This window comes from Micrasema longulum, unplaced genomic scaffold (genome assembly GCF_059751315.1).
Source record: "Micrasema longulum isolate JH-2025_06_02 unplaced genomic scaffold, ASM5975131v1 h1tg002077l, whole genome shotgun sequence".
NCBI classification, from domain to species: domain Eukaryota; kingdom Metazoa; phylum Arthropoda; class Insecta; order Trichoptera; family Brachycentridae; genus Micrasema; species Micrasema longulum.
In genome coordinates this window covers 21,040-46,946 of record NW_028279244.1, presented here as the reverse complement: position 1 = coordinate 46,946, position 25,907 = coordinate 21,040, and the positions used below count along the sequence as shown (strand labels likewise).

Sequence of the window (25,907 nt, the reverse complement as noted above, 5' to 3'; positions counted from 1 at the left end):
ATTGCCAGATCGCGAAGAATATAACCATAACACAAATGTAAGGTAAAAAAAGCAATCTGTTAATTTCTCTAAAATTTTATTGTGCACGTGAAAACATTGATTGACACAACAGAGTAGATAAGTAAAGGGTCATTAATTAAGAGTAATTGAATTAATGAACTTTGAACTTAAAATATAAAACAAATTTTATTTGACATGAAACGGATATTTTTATATCATTTCAAATAATATTTGATGTTTTGAAGATAATGTCGGTCAAACGTCCACCACAGAGTTGTTTAATTCGAGATTCAATTTTCATTAGTTCTCTCATTAGATGAGCAAATAAGGGTAAAAAAATTTACTACCCTGGCGACACTAACGAAATTTCCATTTTGTTTTTTCGACAATCTGACAGATGGGAAAAAAAATCAATTTTTAAGTAATGCATTTGTTATATACACATTCATTAGCTAATTACACATGAAATGTGATTGCATCCTGTTTCTTTAAGATGCTAGCAGTATTTCTTCACTTTAAAAAGACACAACACGGCATAGTTGAATTCAAATTAGGAGTTGCGTACTGAGCGACGTCTACAAAGAAACTAATGGGTCAAAACGTAAACCTACTCATTTATGAGTAGTTGAGTTGCCTTCTGTTTGATGTTCGTATGCGGTTTCTGGTCTATTCTTAATTCTATGATCCTTTTATTGTTTTTGTATATGCATTCTCTTCGAATGCAACCCTGGTAGGTCAATGAAAAAAAGATTTATGTTTCTAACTGTTTTTTCGATCATAAAAAAATTTAATACCTACGAACACGCACAGTGCAAAGATCTACATTTCGTTGAAAACCGCACGTAAATTGGTTAAGCTGTTTAGGAAATATATATATAATGTACATTGTTATTATTAGAGGACACAAAATAATGTATTTGCCCTATTTCAAAATTCAAAATAAATTAATAAATATGGAAATAAACGGCGGCCTCCGTGTAGTGGTTAAGACACTCAAATTGAGCACAAAAAAGTTCCGGGTTTGATTCCCGGTGAGAGCACAAGAATAAAATGTGATTTTTTCAAGCCCGGGAATTCTGTGTTGTAATTCACTACTATAATAGATAGGGTCTTCTGGCCTGTTGCAGTGCAAAAAAAAAAGAAAACACTTCGTCTAAATTTATTGCAACAGAGAGCTTAGGGAGGAGTGGCCTGAAAAATGCTAAAATGTGATATTTTTATGGGATATTTAAAGTACTTGTAATATTTCTAGCCAAATTCTAAAAATATTTTGTCAAAATTTAAACTTTCTTCTAGGGCTCAATATCTTTTTTTATTTTTATTTTAATCGTGTAAGCTAGTGAAAAAAAATCTCAAAGATTATAAAATCACTGAAACCAGTCATCGTTCGAATAGGTATTTGACGTATTTGTAAATATGGTACGACCTTATTTTTTTGTTTACGTAATGCTTAAATCTTTTTCTCTAAAGTCTCGGCATCTCGTTTTTCTTTAAAATAAGTTTTGTTCGGTCATAATATCGTATAAGCTGTCGCCATTTTAAGGGTGTATACAAATCTTCATACAAAAAAGCCAGATTACAAATGTCGATTTATTACGTTCCACGTCATTCAGGGTTAATTCCCTGGAAGTCTAGGCATTTACAGGGCTTATGACCTGTCATTGGCTGGTTTAACTGGCAACTTTACACACTGTGTGACATTCATTATTCCGCCCATGTTTAAACATCCACATTTCCTCATCTCTTCCATCTGTTGAACTTTTTTGATAAAAGAGCTAAAACTTTATTGTTGTTAGTAAGATTCATCTGGCTTAACTATTTCACCTACTATCTTATCCCTAATTAAACTCAAACAATTATATTATATTTTATGTAACTCAATTATAACTTATAATGGCATAATGGGATGGGGAGGCGGTAATAAACCAATATTAAAACCTCTCGAATCTGCTCTAAATCAATCATTAAAATATTTTTTAAATAGCCCTTCAGGTACCCCAGCGTCAAGTTATTTGAAGAATTTGAGATCTTAGATATAAGACAATTATATATCTCTAGAATAATTATGTTTGAAAGCAAATTAATCTGCCGAATCCCAAAAGGAACACTCCCATACTACCAGAAGTCCAACTAGAGGATGGTTCATGGGGTCTACCGCAAACTCTGAATTCGGGCAAAGAAATTTCAGGTTTCTGGGCCCCAAAATATTCAGTGTGCTACCCAAAGGTTGCGAAACCATGACCCGGATTCAATTTAATAAATTTGTAAAAAATTGGTTACTGGGTTTAGGTCGAGAAAAATCGGAAAATTGACCCAAAATACATTCCTAAATAATAAATTAATATTGTATAACTGTATAGTAAATTAACAAACAGGTAGTAATGTCATTGTTTATTTTTGCGTAAAAATGTCTGCCTTAAAACAGGTTGTTCCTAGTTAGGCAGACTAGACATGATCCAGAGAAATCTATTACTTAAGTGTGTATGTAGTAGACAAAGTATTTGTTATTTTTGTTAATAAACTATGATTATTATTTTTTTTTATGCTTCTTCTTAAACCGGTTAGTTTTATCAACAATTTTTTTTTATGCCTAAGTGTTTATAATTTTTTTTATAATCCATTTCCCAAAAAAAAAACGTTAAAAACTCGATATTTATTGTCGCTGCTACATATTTAACTTACGTTGTCCCCTTTTAGATATTTTTAATACAAAATTTTGTGACTTTATTTCTTTATTTTTTTTTTACAACTTGCATTAGTGCCAAAAAATATAATTAAAAAAAAAAATACATAGCAATGAAATGCATATTAACATTAAGAGTAGTCAACGAAAAAATTCCACAAAGCCATGGCATGTTCGTGGGTAGGGATACAAAAAATGTTTATGATTTTTTTGCCACTATTTAATTTATTGTATCATAGTAAATATTTAAATACTTAAATATTTAAATTGTTCCTTTATCATTCTTCTTTCCTTTCCATCCCCTCTGCTCTCTTCATATTTTTTTTATATATTTTTATTTTGTTAATCTTTGTATGAAATTGTAAGATTCAATATGTCCACGTATTTATAATTTTTTCAAACGGTTTGGGTAGGTAGGAAGAAATTGCCTTGAGGCAATATGCTCGCCCTTATATGAATATATATTGTAAATGTATATAAAGTGTCAAATAAATAAATAAATAAAAATAATCAAAAAAGGAAATAAAAATTATAAAAAGCATAAAAACATTTCTTATTATTATACGGCAACAAAATATATCATGGAAAAAAGAGTTAATGTCTTTAGTCCGAATCCAGGATAGTGCGTGTTTTTCAAAAGAAGGAGAAATCTGAAAGTTTGCGATTAACGAAATATTATCAGTGAAAATATATTTTTTTTGGGCTTTCTACCGCCCCCCTGAAGGCCTTCAGCGCCCACAACTGTTAGTTATCGCCCACTTTGAGAAAGACTGATGTAAAACAATATTAGTAGGTTTTTACCTCGTTTATGATGATATTTCTATCCTGTTCTGAAATTCCAAGTAACGGTTGCACGCAGTCGCCAGCGATGGGTCTGATTTTGTCCATATATCCGGGAACGTCTCGCCTGACTCTGCAAAATGCCTGAAAAAAAAAAATATTTCTGAAAGTAGAGATACCCAACGACAGGCCACAGGTTCCTTGAATACCTAGAAATTCTCGTACTAAAAATGCGTCTGTTTCTTTTAAGATAATTTTAAAAGAAAACTAAATGTTTGAGTTTCTATCAATAATACTTAAGAAAAACATTTTAGTTCCTTATTTATTAAAAATTATTTTAATTTCAACTTATTAGGGCATCTCAGAGTAATAATTCACTATAGTCCTTGAAATATAGCTTGATTAAAATGACAGCTGCCAAACTAATGTCAACTGTTTTAAATAAAGTTTATATTTTTTTTTTATTTTTTTTTTTATTAAGTTTTATTCATTTTAACAAGTAAATAACATACAAAATTGTATTTTTGTTCCCGCAAAGCCGAAGCTTGTCTGCGGGTTACATTACATTTTTTTTTTTTAATTTATAAGTAAGTACATAGTTTAATAATAATTAAAGAATAAGATATATTTATACACTTAAGTTTCACTTGCTGTTTAATAATTTTTTGACTATTTTTTTAAATGAAATTAGGTTTTTTACTTCACGATTTTTGGCTGGTATTAAATTGTACAGTTTTGGTACTACACTACCCATTGTTCTGTCACCATAGTAGTTTTTTTGTCGTGGTACCATCAGCTGCTGTGCCGATACTTGTCGGGTCATGATCTGGTGGTTTATTTTGGATTTGAAATTGCAATCGAGGAAGTGATCTGTCATTATCTTATATTGACACTGTTTGTTAATTGGCAAAACGTTAACAAAATCAAATAATATTTTATTGTTGTCTTTTGCCTCATTCTTTATTTTTACAGGTACGATAATTTTTAAAATTTGTACCTGTAAGCTCAAGACTCTATCCGTATAAGATTTAAAACTTAATCCCCATATTCTTAATCCATATTGAATAATTGGGTCAACTAGCCCCAAGTAAACTAGTCTCAGCACTGGGTATGGTATGTATGGTTTTAAATGGTACATGTTAAGTAAGCAAACTCTTAGCTTATTGCAAACTGTTTTTATCTGTTCTTCCCAATTAAAAGTGGAATCTATAATAATACCTAAATACTTATAATTTGATACGTGATCTATTTTTGTGCATTTGCAGTCTTGCAGATTGATATGCAAGCATTCGTGAGTGTGTGCATATATTAACAAATCTTCTTTTGGTCTATTATATGGGGACGTAATGTGTAACGCTTTCGTTTTTTTTATATTTATTGTTAGGCTATAATCATGTGACCATCTTAAAACTTGATTAAAATCCGATTGCAGTTTTTGCTGCGCGTCTATTTGTGAGTCTCCAATAGCAACAATTGCCGTATCATCTGCAAACTGATAGCACAGTGAGTGTTGTATGACATTTGCCATAGAGTTACAGTATATCAGGTATTCTAGGGGACCAATTACTGACCCCTGGGCTACTCCCGTTTTTACTTGTACTTTTTTGCTGAATATGTCTTGTATTTTCACAATTATATTTCGATTTTTGAGATAGTTAGCGAGTAGTTCTTTATACTTTCCTCTGATCCCAGCATCGTCCAAACATTCTACAAGGCGAGAGTGATCTAAGGTGTCGAAGGCTTTAGCATAATCGACGAATATGACAATCACGTGTTTTTTGTTATTTAAGGCTTGGTTTATATTGTTTGCAAAGTCAGACAATAACTGTGTTGTGTTTTTTCTTTTTTGAAACCCATACTGTTTACAATTTATTATTGAATTCTTATCAAGATATTTTGTTATGTTCTGAACCAAGAATGTTTCAAATATTTTATTTATACAAGTCAATATAGAGATAGGTCTATAGTTACAGTATTCCAAGTGAGAGTTTCCTTTGTAAATAGGCCTTATTATAGATATTTTTAGACAATCAGGATAAATCCCCTTTTCTAGACACAGATTTATTATTTTACAAAGCAAGTGACTGATATTTTCCTTTACATATTTTAAATCCCGAATTCTTATTGAGTCTATACCTGGCGATTTTAGTGAGTTTAGTTCGGTTATAATTTTTTGTATTTGAATGGGCCTCGCATATGGGATACGCAATGATTGCATTTGTTTTTTTACATGTACGTTATCCAATAGAGTTTTAATTTTGCAGTTATGTTTTATTTTTTCTACTTCATTTACAAAACTCGAGGCGAAATTATTTACTATATCATTTATTTCTGTATTTGAGCCCATGTGTTTCATGACAACGTCATCAAGGGAGTTTACATTTTTTCCTAATAAGCGATTTACGGTTTTCCAGGTTTTCATCATATTTCCTCGGTTTTTTTCGAATTCGGTTTGAAAATGTTTTATTTTAGTTTTTTTTATTTTCAGAGTCGTGTTATTACGTAACTTCACGTAGTGTTTTCTATATGTACTATTTGTTGGACTGCTTCTCCATTTTCTAAACGCAATATCCCTCTCACGCATCATATGCTTTAAGTCTCGGGTAATCCAAGCTTCGTTACTTTGTTTACTCGACAGTTCCTGTTTTTCATATGTACATCGTTCGTATATTGTTTGAAAAGTATTGACAATTTGATCGAGCAGTAGCGATGGACAGTCATATTTAGCGGAAATTTGATCCCATTTTATATTCGTCAGCATGTGTTCTATTTTTTTATTGTCCAATGACTTGACTTTATTTGTTGTTCTAGGTTTCGGCATAGGTATTAGAGGCGCGCTGAGCACCGTGATGTAATGGTCGGAGATTTTGTATTGAATGACCGCGGAATGGATCGGGTATAAGTAGGTGCGAGTAAAAATGTGATCGATACAAGTTTGCGAGGTATTGTCTCCGCTCATCTCTTCTCTAGTGTAGTCGCGTATGCATTCATCCATTCCATAACTACTCAAGATGTCTTTATATCTAAGTGATAAAATATTATTGTTGTCTTTAGTGTCTATGTTCATATCTCCAATTAAAATTAATTTTTCTTTGTTAGGGCAGTTGTTTAAAAATACTTCAATTTCATTTACAAACAAGAGGTTGTGCATAGATGGTGGGCGATATATGCACATGATATTAAATTTGGACCCATCACGCGTGACTCGTAGGTATAAGCATTCGTAGTTTTTAGCATTTAGGTCTACTTCTGTACATTTAAAAGTATTTTTTATAAATACCATGATTCCACCACCACGGCGGTCACTTCTCAGTTTAAAATATTTTTCATATCCATTTAAGTTAAAATGATGAGATGCATCTGATTTAATATTAACTTCACTTAAAATTATAACGTCGATGTTGTCACTTGTATTTTTTAAAAGTACACATAGTTGGTCAAAGTTTTTTCTCAAGCTTCGTATATTTAAATGTAAGAAATTAATTAGATTATTTGTTTTCGGAAGCGACGCCATCCACTGCTCAATCTGCTGGTGGGCGGTGAAGACGATATTGTCATCGTTGAATTCCGCGCCGGTAGTGATGATATTTTAGCTACAGTAATATGTATCTGCATAAGTGCTATCGATAGATAATTATTTGTTAGCGCCTACGCCCGTGTCTAGTGCATTTGCTTGCTCTTGACTCGCGCTCGCCGTAACGTTACAGTGAAATATTTTCGCAATATCCATTTCCATATTTATGATAAACGGCCTTGTTTGCGCTGCGTTCCGTTTTACCATTATCTTGCCATTTTTGATCCATACAAAATCATAATTAAATTTTTTCGCGGCTTGCTTTGCTTGCCAAAGCAGCTTTTTTTTGTGGCGGGGATTAATTCATTGATGTAGACAGATTGTTCGCCCTTGCAGCCGATCATATAGTTTGTTAAATTTTGTTGTTTTGTTTTTTGTAAAATTTTTTCCCATGCTTTGCTATCTCTCATTTGAACTAATATGCTTTTGTGCCTTTTTGGATCATATGGTTGCTTGATCGATACCTTTATAATGCTCTCCTTTTTAACTCCTTTTATTGCGCAAATTCTGTTAACAATCTCTTCAGGATCATTTTCAGGCGATGAAACCCCACATATTTCGACTGAAGTCTTCATTGATGGGTCAATTAGTTCATTGATTTGATCCTGCATTTTAACGATAATCGCATCTTTTTTAGAGCTATCTTCTTTTAGTATTTCTACCTCTTTTATGAGGGAATTTATGCATTTTTTATTTTCCCGAAACTCTCGAAACACTGCGTCATATTGAGTTGCAATAAACTCGCGAGTGTCCTTAAGTTCGTTAATTTCCTTTTTTAACTCTCCGACAACATCTAATCTTTGTTGCATGGATTTTATAAGAAGTTCAATATTTTTGTTTTCCTCACCTACTGGACGTGTCGGTGAGCCGTCTCCTGCCTTTAATTGTCTGGTGCGTGGCTTAATTGTACTGTTCGCCCACACTGTTCGTTTAATTGCGTAGCACACACAATACTAACTAGCGCGAGTTCACAACACGTTCAGCCTGTTTGTTCGTCCAATATGCTCACTCTGGGTTTTTAATTTCTCAATTTTTTATTTATTTACAGGATAAAACAAAAAACCGAATTGTTCTTCAGAGTCATGAAACTTAAACACTTCGAATTATGAAGTTCACTTTACGATTTGATCATTATTCTTCACATATTTAGCGCACGTTATTTCACGTGTATTTGACAGTTCGCAGTTCGCTGGTTGGAAGGTTTTAAATTTCACATGTTTTTATTTATTCACAGGATAAAACAAAAAAACAAATTGCACTTCAGAGTCAAGAAACTTAAGCACGTCGAATTATGATGTTCACTTCACGATTTGATCAGTATTCCTCACTTATTTCAAACTTATTTAGCATACGTTATTTCGCGTGTATTTGACAGTTCGCGTACTTACATCGGACTTGAAGCACTAACTTTATATTTTTCCCGAAATTCAAATATAAATACCTAAATTCCCCACTACCTATTAAACACTTAGCCTCGCCCTCAACCATTGGTTTTTCCCTCAATTATGATTAATGTACATGCTATAGTTCATAAGATTATCTTTATTTTCTACTTAAGTACCTTGAATTATATTAACTATATAAGGACATTCAATCCATCTAATCTTCACATTCGTTTGAAAATGCCCCAACAAGGCGAAACAATTGTCACGAAGTTTTTATTTTTATATTTGTGAAAATTAAATAAAGTGTTCAGTAGACTATAATCAGTGTTTTAATTTCTAATTTTATACGTTTAAATATGAAGTTCTACAAAATAAACACCAAATCAATCAATAATTTATAATTAAACACCATAGTTAATAAAAATATCAATAAAAACGCCTTTGTTTATGTATTATTTTTTTAAAAGGAATATTAGCGTTCGTATAATTTACCCAAATATATCAATCTTAATGATTTATGACTTACAATTTATTTTCCTAAAACAGAGCCAAATTAAATGTTTATTTTTATAAATTATGGAAAATGCACGATGTTGCATCACCGCGCGCAAATGTATTTTTTCCACTGTCTTTTAAGAGCTAAGCCTACCATCATCCTTGTTTTTCTAATTCCTTACTTAGCTTCCATGCATTTGAATCTGCACCAAGACTTTATTATTTATGTATCAAGAATATTGAATCAGTTCAACGTCGATTTTTTAAAAAGATAGGCTGGAGGTTGGGCTTATCCAGAAACCAATATACGTATAATGAGTTAGAAACTAGCTTAAATATATCTTCTCTTCAAGACCTATTTAAAATTCTCAACTCACTCTTTGATGCGCCTGAACTACTGAGCTCAATAAAATTAAATATCCCAACTAGAAACCTCAGACTAAACTTACTTTTTCATACCGATAACCACAGAACTAACTATAGTTTTCATTCCCCTATGCCCAGAATTCTTAGGTCTGCCAACAAACATACCAGTCTTGATTTCTTTGATAACAAGTTGTCTTCTTTCAAACGATCACTGAATCAAATTCAATTATAAACACCTCTCTCCCGCTTCCACTCCCACTAAGTCTACTATATACCATTGTGTCTTTCTACTTTTTTATAATAAATTTCTATGTGTAAATATGTCCTTAAAAATTCCCATTGGGCGTATGTATAAATAAATAAAATAAAATAAATATTTATGCATAATAAATCAGTATTATAATATAATTACCATTGATTCCATGAGATTCTCAACTCTGCTCTGTAAATCCTTCCCTTTCTTGTCTCGAACTAACAGATATATGTCCCCAATATCTGGACATGACCACAGTAGTTTTTCAACCAGAACTAAAAATAACAATGAAAATAAATCAATGTTTTACTAGGTAGTTTTATACAAAAGTCTGTAAAGCTCGTATTAGGTATAATAATTATAATATTTATGGTTTATTTACTAAAATAACAATTACTTTATCTACTACATACACACTTAGGTAATAGATTTCTCTGGATCATGTCTAGTCTGCCTAACTAGGTACAACCTGTTTTAAGGCAGACATTTTTATACAAAAATAAACATTGGCATTACTACCTACTAGTTAATTTACTGTACAGTTATATAATATTAATTTCTACCATTTATTATTTAAGAATGTTTTTGAGTAAATTTTCCGATTTTTCTCGACCTAAACCGAAAACCATTTTTTTATAAATTTATTTATTAAAATCCGGATCATGGTTTTCCAATGTTTAGGTAACATATTAAATATTTTGGGGCTCGGAAACCTGAAATTTCTTTGCCCAAATTCAGAGTTTGTGGTAGACCCCATGACCCATAATCTAGTTTGACTTCTGGTAGTGTGGGAGTGTTATTTTTGGGATTCGGTAGAATAATTTTGCTTTCACAAAACATTATTATTCTAAAAATATATAATTTCATTATATCTAAGATCTCAAATTCCTCAAATAACTTGACGCTGGGGTACCTAAAGGCCTTTCAAAAATAATTTTAATTATTGATTTTTGAGCAGATTCGAGAGGTTTTAATATTGATTTACTAGTGCCTCCCCATCCTATTATGCCATTTGTTATAATTGAGTTACATTAAATACAATAAAGTTGTTTGAATTTAATTAGGGATAAGATGTTACGTATTGACTTGAAGATATGGGAAAGTTTTTTTATTTTTTGTATTATATATTGTATGTGTTCTGTGTGAATTCAAAATATTTATCAATAATTATTCCCAATTATTTCATATAGTGTACTGATTCAAGTATTTCTGAGCATATTTTTAATTGAAAGTTTTGTTTAGGCTGTCCCAGTGTGGATTTACTAAATGTTATATATTTTTTAATTTATTTCAACAGAGAGGGAAAAAGTTTTCGAGAAGGGAATATGGAAGTCTAGGCATTTACAGGGCTTATGACCTGTCATTGGCTGGTTTAAGTGGCCACTTTACACACTGTGTAACATTCACCATTCTGCCCATGTTTGAACATCCACATTTCCTCAACTCTTCCATCTGTTGACTTTTGTGAAGAAAAAGAGCTGAAACCTTTATCACGTGGGTGAGATTCATCCGGCTGAACCAAATCACCTACTAGGCAACGCCTGGAAACAATTTTCCAATTTTTATACTTCTTCTTTTACCAGGTAGTAATTCAACAATGTTTGATTATGTCCAAATGCTTGCAGACTGGCTGGATTTCATCCCTAGGGAGTTGTTCGTATTTAAATTTATTTCAACAGAGAGGGAAAAAGTTTTCGAGAAGGGAATATGGAAGTCTAGGCATTTACAGGGCTCACGACCTGTCATTGGCTGGTTTAAGTGGCTGGTTACAATGACAATGACAGGTCAATGACAGGTCATAAGCCCTGTAAATCCCTAGACTTCCATATTCCCTTCTCGAAAACTTTTTCCCTCTCTGTTGAAATAAATTTAAATACGAACAACTCCCTAGGGATGAAATCCAGCCAGTCTGCAAGCATTTGGACATAATCAAACATTGTTATATATTTTGTTTTGTCAATATTTTAAGTTAAGATAATAATAATACATTATTATATTTTGCCATAAGCGACAGCCTTTGCTGATGCGCCTATACCTCTTTCTTGATATTTGTTTGCGTTCTTCCTTTAAAAAATAATCAAAACGGCTTTTGAAGTGGTTGGCCGAAATGAAATGGACAACTACGCTTGGAATTGATTACGATCTGAAGCCACCCTGCTGGAAAGGAACATTTTTTGGGATTGAGGTGAAATTGGAAACGGTAGAGCTTCCAGTTATGACCACGTAAACTATTGGAGTTGGGATTTAATTAATACATCTCGTGCAGGGGACAGTCATAATAATCATTTTGCTTATTAGTTTCTATCAAGTCACGTCTCTTCCGTCGTTCTTCCAATGATGCAAGCCACAGAGCAAGCTTAGCCGAAATCAAGTGAGGGTTATCACTAAAGCCCTTACAGGGCACTGCAGATTGAACAAACACCTTGCTAGAATGAACCTTTCCAAAACATCTAGATGTAGGTTCTGCAGTGCAGAGAGGAAACATCTTAACACATTTTATGTGAATGTGATGCTTTACATCATAAAAGAAGTCTCAGTCGGGGGACCACTGGTTAAACCTGAGAACGTTAAAGAGCTCTCCTCCTCTCTAATACCTCGATACTTACGGATCGGGGCTTGAAGGGGGAGGTTACGCAAAATGTAAACTCTCGCCTTCCATATAGTAGCCAGGTCTTAATAGACCTGGGCTTGGAGGGTGATAACTATTTACGGAGACCCGTCACAATAGATCTTCACAGGTCGCAGTGACGTCAGGAGTTTGCATAGCACTGATCCTCACCACCACGAAAAGAATAAGTTCTAGTGCTTTTAATTAACCATTATTGGGTAACCTTTTGAGTCATTTGGAGATTTTTCTATTTTTAAATTTATTTCCAACAATCTCTTTATATATGGTGAGATACTCTGTTTTATAAGATTTAGTATCTGGAACTTCAGTAAAACTGGTAGAGAGCTAATCATAGTCTGGATTTCGCATATCTGGGTATTGGAGTGATAAGATGGTAGATAAACTAGCAAAAGCGGCATCGATAGATAACTCTCGTTCTCTCAACTATCGTGTGTATTTCTGACATGTCCCCTCGAACTCAAAACGAGGCAAAAATTCAATGGAACGCTCAGTGGGAATTGATTTCCAAATGTAAGAGAGCATTCTGCCAAAGTATCTAAGAGAGAATTCCAAGCTCTCTTTGGTTCCATTAAATAAGCAGTCTAAAATATTGATCTCTAACGTTAGTAGGTTACAAATTGGCGTCTGTAGCACAAATAGCCACCTCATCATCAGTGGCGCTACAGCCCATTGTGGGCCCTGACCCCCTCCAGAATCTCCATTCCTCCCTGCACCCTGCGGCTCTTCTCCAGTTCCACAGGCCAATTGCTCTAATGTCACTTTCCACATTATCCAGCCATCTTAATTTTGGTCAGCCTCTGCTTCATCTGCCTTCCGGAGAGGTATAAAAAAATATTTTTTGGGGTATGATTATCATTCATTCCGTGCACTTGACCCAACCATTGTATTTTTCTTATTTTGATGAATTGTGCAATGTTGGGTTCGCCATACAGTGCCTCTAATTCATGATTAAACCGTCTCCTCCGCACTCCGTTTTGGTGGACAGCACCAAATATCTTCCTTAATATTTTACTTTCAAAATACTAACACCATGTTTTCATATCTTTTAGTCATAACCCAGCATTCGGTACCATATGCAATGACCGGTCTGAGGAGAGTTTTATAAATAATGGTCTTAGTTTTTCTAGAGAGCAATTTGGATCTCTGTTGTTTAAACAAGCCATCTGTTTTCTACCGAAAGCCGTGCTTTAGTCTCGGTAGTATAATTGTTAATTTTAGTACCTAAATATTTTAAGGAGTTGACATTGTCTATGTGGTGCGACCCAACGTCAATTGCCTGCTGTACATAATTTATTTGTGACTTTCTTGCTAACATATTCATTTATTTATTTGGTTTTCAAACAATAAAAAAATAATACATAATACACATAAATATTGAAACAATAAAAATAAAAATAGAAACTACTTATTTTTAATCAATTACATGTAAACTCTAACTAAATACATATTTATATAAAATGAGCAAAATAAATGATTAAATTGAATTTAAATTATTGTAAAAATTGAAATAAAATTGCAAAAATGGTACGACTTAATAATAAAATACGTATTAAAATAAAATTAACAATAAAAATCATCAATAAAAATTAATGTTTAAAAAATTCATTCATTAATATAAAACGAATAAAAACAATTCATAAAATACTAATTTTTATTGTATTTTGTTTATTGTTTTTACAATAAACAAAATATGCATCGAAACAAAACCAGCAATGTAATCCATCAAAATTAAATGTACAAAATTAATATATCAATATAAAAACGCATTTTGTATACACTTCTTAAACCTAAAAAATCAAGTGTCAAAAATGTCGATCTCTACATTTTCAATGGTGTTATTTAATCTGCACATTCTTGACACTGAATTGAAGGAACATTATTCTTAAATTAATCTATGTGGAATGTTTTTGGGTTCCTCAAGGTATATATTTAGTCTTAGAAGTATTTATTTTAAGACCCATGTCACTTGCAACCATCTCTAGCTTTATTAAACAGCCATTTTTTCAAAATTAATGTTGTGGGAAGCCCAATGGTGAATGTGGTCTGGACCACGAGACTCTAGACCACATATTCTTTGGTTGTCAACTAAGAAACAGATATTTAGTTTTGCTTGGTAAAGTATATTCTTTACATGGGTTTCATTGAATCGCTTATAAACGTCAATAAAATTATAAATATTTGACATAATTCAACAATGAGTAAATGAAACCTTACAATCATATTTCTAATGATGGTACTCTTGGCAAAACTCATCATTTTTAGGATGGAATGCCTAATAGAAAATTTTAAAAAATTGTGATTTTCATAGCACATCTTTGGACTTTTTTCGGTAGCTCGATGTTTAGTGGAGGCTCTATGATTGGTATTTATTCTTCAACATGGGTCTTACATAGTTCTTGTATGTACCTTTTAAGAAATATCTCTGGAGTAATATTTTGAAATGTCTTCTTAATCAAATAAATTGATTTGGCTTTCTTGGCGATAGATGTGATGTTAGCTTCTCAATTAAATCCATTGATACGATTATGCCGCAGCGAGACTTATTTTTGGAACCTCTAAGTTCATTCATATCACTCCACTACTTCGGGAATTACACTGGCTACGTTTTCCACAGAGGGTGGAATATTTAAGGGAACTCTGCATTCCAGGTGAACTAGCTGACAGACGTCTTACGCTTAGATCAGCTACATCTACGTCGAAAGGAAAAGTTATACGCAAACAGCGCACTAAATTCGGCGAACGCGCATTTGCGCATTTGTGAGAGTGAAGTGATGTTTCGGAAGAAACTTAAAACCCACTTGTTCTCTAAATCATTTGATTAAATTAAAAAACTTAAAATTAAATTTATATCTTTATAAAATCACTTTGTAAAGCGCCCTTGAGGTATTATATTACGAAAATGGCGCTATATAAGTTATCCATTATAATAATAATAATGCCAAGATCTTTTTGATGCTTGACGTGTTGAGTTGGGTCAGAAAATGGTAGAAAATTCTGGGCAAGATTTGACGCAACGAATAATGTGTCGTAATACACAAATTGGGTAAAATCAGTGGTCAAATTCGGTAAAATTTGAACGTGTCCCATTTTTTAACAAATATTTGTGTAGTGATAAATTCGCCCACCATTCGTGAGGTCATGGGTTCGATTCTTAGCAAAACAGATGTGAAATATTAATTTTAAAGGTTTTTTGAACTGCTATATTTCATTACTCTTTGACTCTCACCTGAAGCGTGAGACCTAACACCTTACCTTCGTGCAACAGATTATATGACTTCACTGAATTTGGTTTACCAATGCAGTGCCCTGTGCACCATTGGGCGTGGAAAGGGAAATGATGACGACATAGCGTATTATTAAGTAATACAACTTACGTTTTCCTAGGAAGCCTGTCCCACCAGTTATAAAAATATTTTTTCCCGAGTAAAAATTCTGTATTGCAGTCTTGTTCAGCGGGAGGTTGTGTAGATTTTGTGCGCCACTAGAAACGACATTTTGTCCGTTGGTTATCGACGCCATTTTGCTTTTTTCTGAAAAGAAATAAAAAAAAATTACATGATTTATTTTTGAGTTTTTATTTTTTTTTTCCATTTTTCAACATTTCAGCATTTTCGTGTCCCGATTTTTCGATGCATATAAAAAAATTCGTTCTTATAATTTATCTAACATGGAAGTTCAGAGCTACGGAAAATTAAATACAATTTTTTTTTTCTTACACCCGGTAAAAATTAGAGCATTCAATAGGAAAATATCTTTTTTTTTTGTATTTATTTTTATTTAAAAAGGTAAACATGAACAGAAAATATAAAATATAAGCCGGCTTGTCAGCAGGTTTCTTATTTTTCCGTTACAAAGAAAATCGTTAGAGAAATTATATAATTTTTTTTATTTTTTAAAAGAAATATTTGTGTTCTTATGATTTACCCAAATATTTAATTTTTAGGGCCATTTTCAACGAGTTGTAAATAACTCACTATTAGAAAATGGAATCGAGTTGGGGTAGAGTGGGATTCGAACCACGGACCTTTGGTCCGTGAGTCCGAGACACTAGCCACAGGACCACAACCCGATTTCAAAATTTAAAAAGTAATGTATTAATTAACATATTACGAATACCGATAAAAAAATATGAAATGGATTTCGAAAAATTAACAAATTACAACAGGGATGAAGAATACCTTAAATAAGGGAATATAGAAGTCTAGGCATTTACACGGCTTATGACCAGTCATTGGCTGGTTTAAGTGGCCACTTTACACACTGTGTAACATTCACTATTCCGCCCATGATTGTGTTTTGCGATAAATTTAAATATGAATAACTCCCTAGGAAGGAAATCCAGCCAGTCTGCAAGCATTTGGACAAACTCAAACATTGTTGAATTAACTACCTGGTAAAAGAAGAAGTAAAAAATGCTCATTGGGCGTATATATTAATAAACAAATAAAAAAAATATATAGTAAAAATATTTTTATTTATTTCAACAGAGAGGGAAAACATTGTTGAGAAGGGAATATGGAAGTCTAGGCATTTACAGGGCTTGACCTGTCATTGGCTGGTTTAGGTGGCCACTTTACACACTGTGTAACAACATCCACCATTCCGCCCATGTTTAAAAGCCCTGTAAATGCCTAGTCTTCCATATTCCCTTCTCAAAAATGTTTTCCCTCTCTGTTGAAATAAATTTAAATATGAATAACTATCTAAGGGGGAAATTCAGCCAGTCTGCAAATTCAAATTCATTCATTGTCAAAATCATTTTCAAACATTGTTTAGTAAAAATATAATTATAAAAAAATATAAGAAAAAATAAATATATTTATACTAGGAAGCTATGACTTTTTTAAAATTACTCCGCCGTAGTACAATTTTTTTTTAATACTTATTAGTTGTATAGAAAATATTTATAAATGTATAATTTTTTATTCCCACGAAAACTGTCCATTGCTTTAGCCACGCCCCTTAAACGTCACGATTTGTGTAAATTTTGAACTTTGTTTGTGACCGTTTAAATTGAAATAAAACATCGTCACGCATCTTGACGTCACAATTATCAAGGCCAAACAAACTTAAAATTTGTTAAAAAAAAACACATTTGGTCATGATATTCACAATTACGAAATAAATCCGACCTTATAGTCCTATTTAAAATTGTCAACTCACTCTTTGATGCGCCTGAACTACTGAGCTTAATAAAATTAAATATCTCAACTAGAAACCTCGGACAAAACTTACTCTATCATACCGATAACCATAGAACTAACTATGGTTTCCATTCCCCTATGCCCAGAATTCTCAGGTCTGCCAACAAACATACCAGTCACTTAAACCAGCCAATGCCAGGTCATAAGCTTTGTAAATGCCTAGACTTTCATATTCCCCGCTCAAAAATGTTTTCCCTCTGTTGCAATAAATTAAAAAAGTTTTTTACTTAAATTTGTCATATTCATAACTGAAAATTACCGTAAAATACCTTATTTTACCAAAATCTGGTAAAATTCCCGTAAAATACCGCGGTAATTTTACCGCCTTGCGTCTCTAGTCCACAAACCTTTCTATTCATCGAACCGCTCTTCTCCGCGTAGCCTCTTAACGCTGCCAAAGTACAAACCGCAGGGTCACTCTGTTATAATTTGGTCGGTGGTTTGTCAATATTTAAATGTTGATTGACCCGATGGACGCTCGAACAAATTTGTCTAAGTTTCGAGTTTAAGGAAAATAACATATTATTTCATAAAATGCGTTGGAAAGTCAACTAATTAATTATATCCAATTAAAAAACACACTTGCGTTTAATTGATTTCACCTTGTTTGTTAAGAGTCGTGTTAATAATGATATTAAAGTCCATAGGAAACGTGTTGGCTTTTTAAAATAAAGTGGAGTTTCCGTTAACGTATGGTTAATATAATATTTAATTTAAAGTATTATTTAATTTTACGAGGTAACCAGCTGAACCCGGCAATTTTTAAAAGTTTTTTTTATAAATTTATTGCATAACAACAACAAGAACAACAAATCATCACGCCGTTTCCCCGTAAGGGTAGGCAGAGATGATAGAAGGCCACATCACTCTATCTTTGCATACAGATCTCGCTTCTTCTACATTCATACATCTTCTCGCGCACGCGCGCCGATTATTCCGACTTTTGACATGTTCATCTTCAAGTATTTGTTGGATTTGGTCATGCCATGTCTTTCTCGGTCTACCTCTATTTCTGCATCCATCAACATTCGCATTGTAAATATTCTTAGCCGTTCTCTCGCTCTCCGTTCGCTCTACATGTCCAAACCAGCGCAGAGCTACTTTCTTGATTTTGTCGATAATGCTTGTCTCAGCCTTACATAAGGTACGGATCTCAACATTTGTGCATCTACCGTACATAGTTTTACCACACATTCGCCTCAGAGATCGCATTTCGACAGCATTCAGCCCACTTTCATCCCTGTTTTTCCAAGTCAATACTTCGCTCCCATACATCAAGGTCGGGACCAGGATTCCGTTGTGAACTGCTTATTTTGCCTTTTGCGCTAAACATTTATTTGCCAAGGTTGATTTAAGTGCTCCGTTCACTCTGTTCCCGGCACTCACCCTCCTTTCATTATCTTTCTCAGTCATTCCATCCCTAGTAAACATACTACCTAGATACACAAGTTCCCCTACCTGTTTTAGTATAACTCCATTCACAGTGATTTCACATTTAGTCATACTTTCATTTCTTTCAAAAACCATCACATTCGATTTATCGACATTCATCAGCAAATCGCTTCCCTCGCATGCATCGTAGACCTTTGTTACCAAGAATTGCAGTTCCTCTTTGTTTTAGCAAGAAGCACGGTATGGTCAGTATACAAAAGACAATTGACATTTAAATCACCCATTTTTGCTCCTATTCTTAAGCCTTTACTGTCTTTCATGCAGTTATCGATATACACGCTGAACAGCCATGGTGATATCACACATCCCTGTTTCACTCCTTTGCATAAAGTTAATATAAATAGAAAATGAAAACGGACATTTTTCTATTTATTTATTTATTTTGTTCATTAACGTCCAAAAGGCATTTACAAAAAATAAAAATGAAATACATGCTAACATACTAAATAATAAACAGAACATACAGATAAAAAAAATTGTGAAATTAGTTAAAAAGGATATGATAAAAAGTTTTTCAAAGTAAAAAAAAAAAACAATAAAAATAAAGGCATGCAAGAAAAAACAGTAAGCATATAAACAAAAAATGCAAAGATATAAGCTTATGGCATAAATTCTGTAAAGCAAACAATAAATAAAGTGTTGCGGTAAGCAAGAAAGACATTTTTAAGTTAAGTCAATAAACAAGCAAGCATATATTATCACGAAAAAATAAGAAATAAAAATATGTATCTATGAAATGCGTATTTGCCAATACTACAATGCAATTTGATATAATAGTAAAAAATAAAAAACAAGTATAAGGTAATGAAAATAAATAAATAAGTTTTTTTTTTTAATTTATAAAATTGAATTGTCAATAATAGTTTGACGAGCAGCCACAAATAAACTTGATATTGTGGACTTATAAGATGGTAAAGAATTGGACAGAATGTCTGCAGCCGTTCCATAAGTGTTACCTAACCTATGCAGTCTCGGTATCAAGAAATTGTTTTGTTGGTTGGAAGAAGTACTGGAGCAATGAAACAATAAAGTACTCCTAGTGTTGACTATTTAGGATAGTCTCCATCTAACATGGCTCGGCCTGTTCTAAGGTGGAGATTTTTTTTATTTTAAAGCATATGTAGTTCTATACTAATATAACAATAACAAAAAAAATAAAACTACTTAATTATAAATGCCTAGCTTATTAAATGTAAGAAATTAAAAATCGTTATTATACAAATATAAAGTATATATATGTGCCAAGAATACTTGTTACTTAAACATAAATCATATAGTATAATAAATAATAAAACAAATTTAATATGTAATATTTTTTTTTTATTTAAAGATATATAAAAATAGAAATAAACGTATTTGTTTATAAATTACCTTAAATCAAAACTATTACTCAATGGGGAAAAGGAAAAAAGGGGAAAAATGAAAGGAGGAGAGATTAAGGAAGAGAACGGAGATGTTTCTTCGGACGTGATTTAAACAGAGCTAATGTAGTAACATCTTTGATGGTGGATGGGAGATGATTCCACAGTCGAGCCGCATGGACACTATATGAGTTAGAGAAGAAAGAGGAATTGTGGATGGGTATTAAGAGAGTGCCTTGAGAATTAGAACGAAGAGGTAAACCATGAACTGATAAGCGTTGAAATTTTTCACGCAGGTATATACAAGCGTTAGGATTGAGTATGTTCAAATGCTTGCAGACTGGCTAGATTTCCTCCCTTGGGAGTTTTTCATATTTAAACTTATTGCAAAAAATGTTTTCCCTCTCTGTTGCAACAAGCTTAAATTTCTTTTTTTTTTATGGAAAATTAGAAAACTGGTCAATATTTTACAAAAAAAACCTTAAACCTGAAACAAATTTGAGAACCTTATTTTTTACACAACCCTCGTATATAGGTATTAAAAAATATATATGTTTCTGATCCTATATTTGTGGTGATATACTCATGTGTCTGTGTCAACTAATTTTATTTTTTATTTATTTATTCACACTTTTTATGAAAATACAATTCCATGTTCACTTTGCCCAGCTAACAAGGGTACATACCCCGTTCCAAGCTAGGCAATTACATTTTAATATATTATAATAGTTAACAAATTAATATAGAGCACAGACAAACAAAATATAAACTTATTCGCATACACATTTTGATTCATATATATACAGACATACACATGTATACACACATACATATATATATATACACTTAAATACACATATACATACACACACACGTACATACACCCATGCGCATACACATACATACTTTCATAAAAACATAGACAATTTATTTTTGCGAAACTTCATGGTTGTCATCTATAAATATATATTTTTTAAATTATTCCTTATTTTTTATTTTTGACATCCAGTAAGAATCTCCAATCCGTGGCATGCATCAACTTTTCTGACTCCCTACGACCAATGTCACGAAAGAGCGAGGTCAACACCTTCCGTAACTTGACAACATTCCCGTCTTTCCACGATTCTGGCAAAAGGTTATGGACTTTTTTGCCTACGTAATAGTGTTGTCTCGATGCCAGAACAGTGTTGACCCCTTCACTTAGTATCAGATCCCTATTAGAGTATCTTGTATTATGGTTGCGGTTGACTCTCGGGTAAATGTCTCTATTGATGTGTGTAACCACTACCGTTCTCAATATATACTGTTGAATAATATTCAGTACTCTGAATTCTTTGAAGAGCAAGTCACTTGGATAACGAAATGTTTTTTTTAAAATTATCTTATTATTGTATCTTTTAGTTTTTTTTATGTTATCTTTAACTTTAACTAAATTTACATACTTATGTTTCACTGCTGCACTTGAATGTAACTTCTAATATATGTAAAAGCCCGTAGGGCGTGTAAATTAATAAATAAATAAATAACTTGAATGTTCCTAAAACTCGAACGCAACAAACACAGGCATCGTTATTTTATATTTTCAAATATAGTTTCTAATTACTATATTCATTCGCTATTTAAAATACAATAAAAAATAAATATAGGCAAATTACCTTCCTTCGCGCTTCTAAAATCATCCCACTCAATGTTTTTGTCCTTCGGTTGTATTGTAAATTTGAATTTAAACGTCGTATAATTCGCAGCCAATTCACAATATTTTTTTCCTCGATGTTCCAAACTCGTCACTAAAAATGCAACTATCAAAGGAATTAAAAAAAGTCGTAGTACAGGTAACCGTCGTTTTACGCCCTGGCTCCGTTCTGAGACACACATTTTTTTTTACGGCGTAAGTATAGCCTGTGAGCTCGCCAATACATGACAGATGACATTAACGTAACCATAGAAAAACATAGCAGTTGAGCTCTCAGAAGTAAAGCAACGTGAATGCAGCAATGCTTGAACTACATGTCAATAATATTCTAATAATAAATAATATTATTTGGCCATACGGAACTTTAAAGCACACCTTGGTTTAATTACTAATAGTATTTTATCGGTTAGGTAGGTGTATTTAAAAAAAATGTTGCGTACCTGAAAAAAGCACAAATAATTATGTTTTTGTAAATGATGTCAGTAGCGACACTCAGAGAGTGGCTTTGTGACGTTTTGACATTTTTTATAAGAAATTCATGGCGTAGCCGAAATACTGTTATAAAAACGAGGATGTTTTTGTTGATTGACGTTAGCAGGCGCTACCCAGGGGCGACTTTGTGACGTGAGAAATTATTTAAAAAAAGAGATTTATGGCGTAGCCGAAATATTGTAATTAAAACGAGGATGTTTTTGTTGATTGACGTTAGCAGGCGCTACCCAGGGGCGACTTTGTGACGTGAGAAATTATTTAAAAAAAGAGATTTATGGCGTAGCCGAAATATTGTAATTAAAACGAGGATGTTTTTGTTGATTGACGTTAGCAGGCGCTACCCAGGGGCGACTTCATGACGTGATGAAATTATTAATTTAAATATTTTTTTTTCATTTTACATAGCGTAGACGAGATAAGAAATTGCGTGGTGTTTCGAAATTTAACCGTGAAGGTAGCCGCCTAGTTACAATATTATTTTTGTATTTGTATAACTCCTGTTTTATAATGTTTATGTATTTATCGCTATAAGAATTAAACTAAATATAGTTTTTACTTTTAATCGCTATCCGTTTTTTAAATTATGTTTGTAACACTCAGTAATATTTATTTTTCAAGTATTCAATGTTATTTTTGCATTTTAATTAATATTGTTAATATAAAGCGTATTTTTATTTATTCGAATTTACTAGACTGTTTTTATTACAAAAAATAAAAATGCATATTTCTCTATGTATTTTTCTGTTATAAACAATCTATTAAAATAATACACATCAAATTTCCATTGTCTGTTGATTTTATTTGCAATCTTCTTTTTTTTCGATGGTTAAAACTCTAGGAAATTCAAAGACAATAAATTTTTTACTGTCATATATTGGCGAGCTCACACGCTATACATAGCCCTTTTTTACTATGTTTTTGACTTAATTCTGTTACTATGTTTTTGACTTAGTTTTTTACTATGTTTTTGACCATGTTTATTTATTTTTTCATGTATATATTACTGTTATTTATTTTAAAAAAATGACTGTCTAAAAACGGGGTAAATAACCCTAGTTATATAGCCAAAGCAACTATGTATAATTTTATGTATATAATAATAATATTATCAAAATAATTTTCAAGAATTAACGGTACAAGTACCTTTTACATTACATACATACATAAGTATTTACAGTGGAGTATATACAGTAACAACTTTTTCAATGCTTACTTAGAAAGAACATAATTAAAATATTGATTCCACACTAAAATGTTTTACAAGTAATTGTTTATAAGCTGGAAATTTCAATAAAAATATGTCACCTAAATCCGAATGTTTATTACCCAGCGCATGTAGACGCTTCAGTACTGAATTGCTAGAATATATTGAGATATGATTGTTGCAGTGATAAAGTTGAACTAGCCTTGTCACTCTAACTGGTACTTTAAAACCAATGAGGGCCAAAATTTCAGGGCTGTCCAATACTGAATTAACGATTTTAAATTGAACTAATAAATCATTAATTGTTCATCATTATACAAATAATAATAACTTTATACCGTCTCGATAAAGAAAGCAGCTCAGGGTACGTATTCTGATGGGATGTTAAATTATCTTCAATTTTATCTACAAAGTAAAATTAAGTTTTTTGAAAGAAAAACGTTTTTTTTTACCGATAAAGATATTTTGAATTTTTACACAAATATACACAATTTCATACATAAATATCGCTATTAGCTTTACCGTCTCAGTATATACCGATGAAGATAGGCGTTCATAATCGCGGCCCAGAAAACTACGAGACGGACTTATCTTCACAAGATTGCCCTTTCCAGCAATCTCAACCGTTCGTGCGAACTGAAGCCGCAAGACGTGTATGGATATTTATTTTACAGCGTGAACGGCGCTATATAAATTATCCGACTGTACATGACTGTATACATTTATTTATTTTATTTTGTTTGGGAAATCAACAGTTCTACACACATATTTATTGTAAACAGATACAGTGTATAAACTCAGAACTAATAACAGATTTCCACATAGTATACAAAGTTAGTAAAGAAAATATAGTACATATAAAATAAATACACATAAGTTTATACATGTAAAATGTTATTTTCATGTACTCGTAAATATTTTACAATAATCAAAGATTTTTTAATATTTTTATTAAGAACATTATTATTGTAACTTGGGCGGGATTAGGACAAGGATGCTTGAAGAGAGGATAAGGAGGGGAAGGGAGATGTACATATTTATTATTATAATGTCTACTAAGTTACATAATGCATTTTTAGTGTAAATTTTAAATCTGACAGAGTGATGTTTGTGTAATCTATATCTTTAAATTTTGTATTGTACACTGAAAAAGTCCTACGAAAAAAAGCATTTTTAACATACGATGTTTTACTTATTGGTACATGAAACAGGTGGTACCGTCTACAAATCCTGGCTGGCACATGTAATGCTATTAAACTATGTAGCTCTGTACAGTCAACTATTCCTGTCATGATTTTGTGAAGCAGTAGTTGGTCCGCACACACTCTGCGGTACTGTAGAGAAGTGATTCCATGGTAGGTGGAGGCGGCGAGAGTTGATACATAAAAAAATACCGATTTTGTACTTTATAAATTTGTTTTCAATATTTGATATTCTTATCTGAGATGCGTATTCGTATATACCTGAGAATACCAATCCATCAAGCCGACAACACCAGTCCGGGTTTCTGGTTCAATTTTTTACTCACATAACGGTATTCTTCATGCATCCGGACACACAATTTTACGTAATATACACGTATTTATAATTCTTATTAAATTCCTTTGCATTGTTCCATATAAAATTTATATTCGTAAATACCCACTGCATTTAAATTTTCATTGTCAAACTCATCGTCCGCGCTGGGTCAAGGTGAAATGGCTATCAGAAATATAAGTAGTCATATTGCATGCTGTACTGAGGGTCATAAGGAAGGAGATCCGGTACATCGCATAGTGTGTAGTCATCATTTACAACACCCAACGACAGGTCAGAAGCTCTGTAAACGCCTAGATTTGGTCTCGTTGAGATATCTACAAACTTGTTTTAAAAATATTATTATTATTATTTTGGATAATTTATATAGCGCCATTTTCGTGATATAATACCTCAAGGCCGCGTTACGAAGTGATTATATAAAGATATAAATTTAATTTTAAGTTTTTTAATTTAATCAAATGATTTAGAGAACAAGTGGGTTTTAAGTTTCTTCCGAAACATCACTTCACTCTCACAAATGCGCAAATGCGCGTTCGCCGAATTTAGTGCGCTGTTTGCGTATAACTTTTCCTTTCGACGTAGATGTAGCTGATCTAAGCGTAAGACGTCTGTCAGCTAGTTCATCTGGAATGCAGAGTTCCCTTAGATATTTGGGAGCAGAGTTGTGCAGTGACTTATGCATGAGCCAACAGAGTTTGTATTCCACCCTCTGTGGAAAACGTAGCCAGTGTAATGCTCGAAGTAGTGGAGTGATATGACTGAACTTAGAGATTCCGAAAATAAGTCTCTTTCTAAAA

At 32.5% G+C, this 25,907-nt stretch overlaps 1 protein-coding gene across 2 annotated transcripts in view; it reads right to left on the bottom strand.

Moving 5' to 3' along the window:
• Positions 1–25,907, bottom strand: part of LOC148273096 (fatty acyl-CoA reductase wat-like) — an 84,049-nt gene that overhangs the window by 41,823 nt on the left and 16,319 nt on the right. The window contains exons 1-4 of one of the 2 annotated variants that reach the window (XM_088239148.1): positions 21,838–21,966; positions 15,540–15,695; positions 9,696–9,811; positions 3,485–3,607 (exon numbers count right to left, since the gene is read on the bottom strand). In XM_088239148.1, the coding sequence (XP_088095274.1) occupies positions 3,485–3,607; positions 9,696–9,811; positions 15,540–15,684 (384 nt within the window). In that variant the 5' untranslated portion in view covers positions 15,685–15,695; positions 21,838–21,966. Of the gene's footprint in view, positions 1–3,484; positions 3,608–9,695; positions 9,812–15,539; positions 15,696–21,837; positions 21,967–25,907 lie in introns of those variants that run through there. The other variant, XM_088239147.1, reaches the window with a different exon arrangement.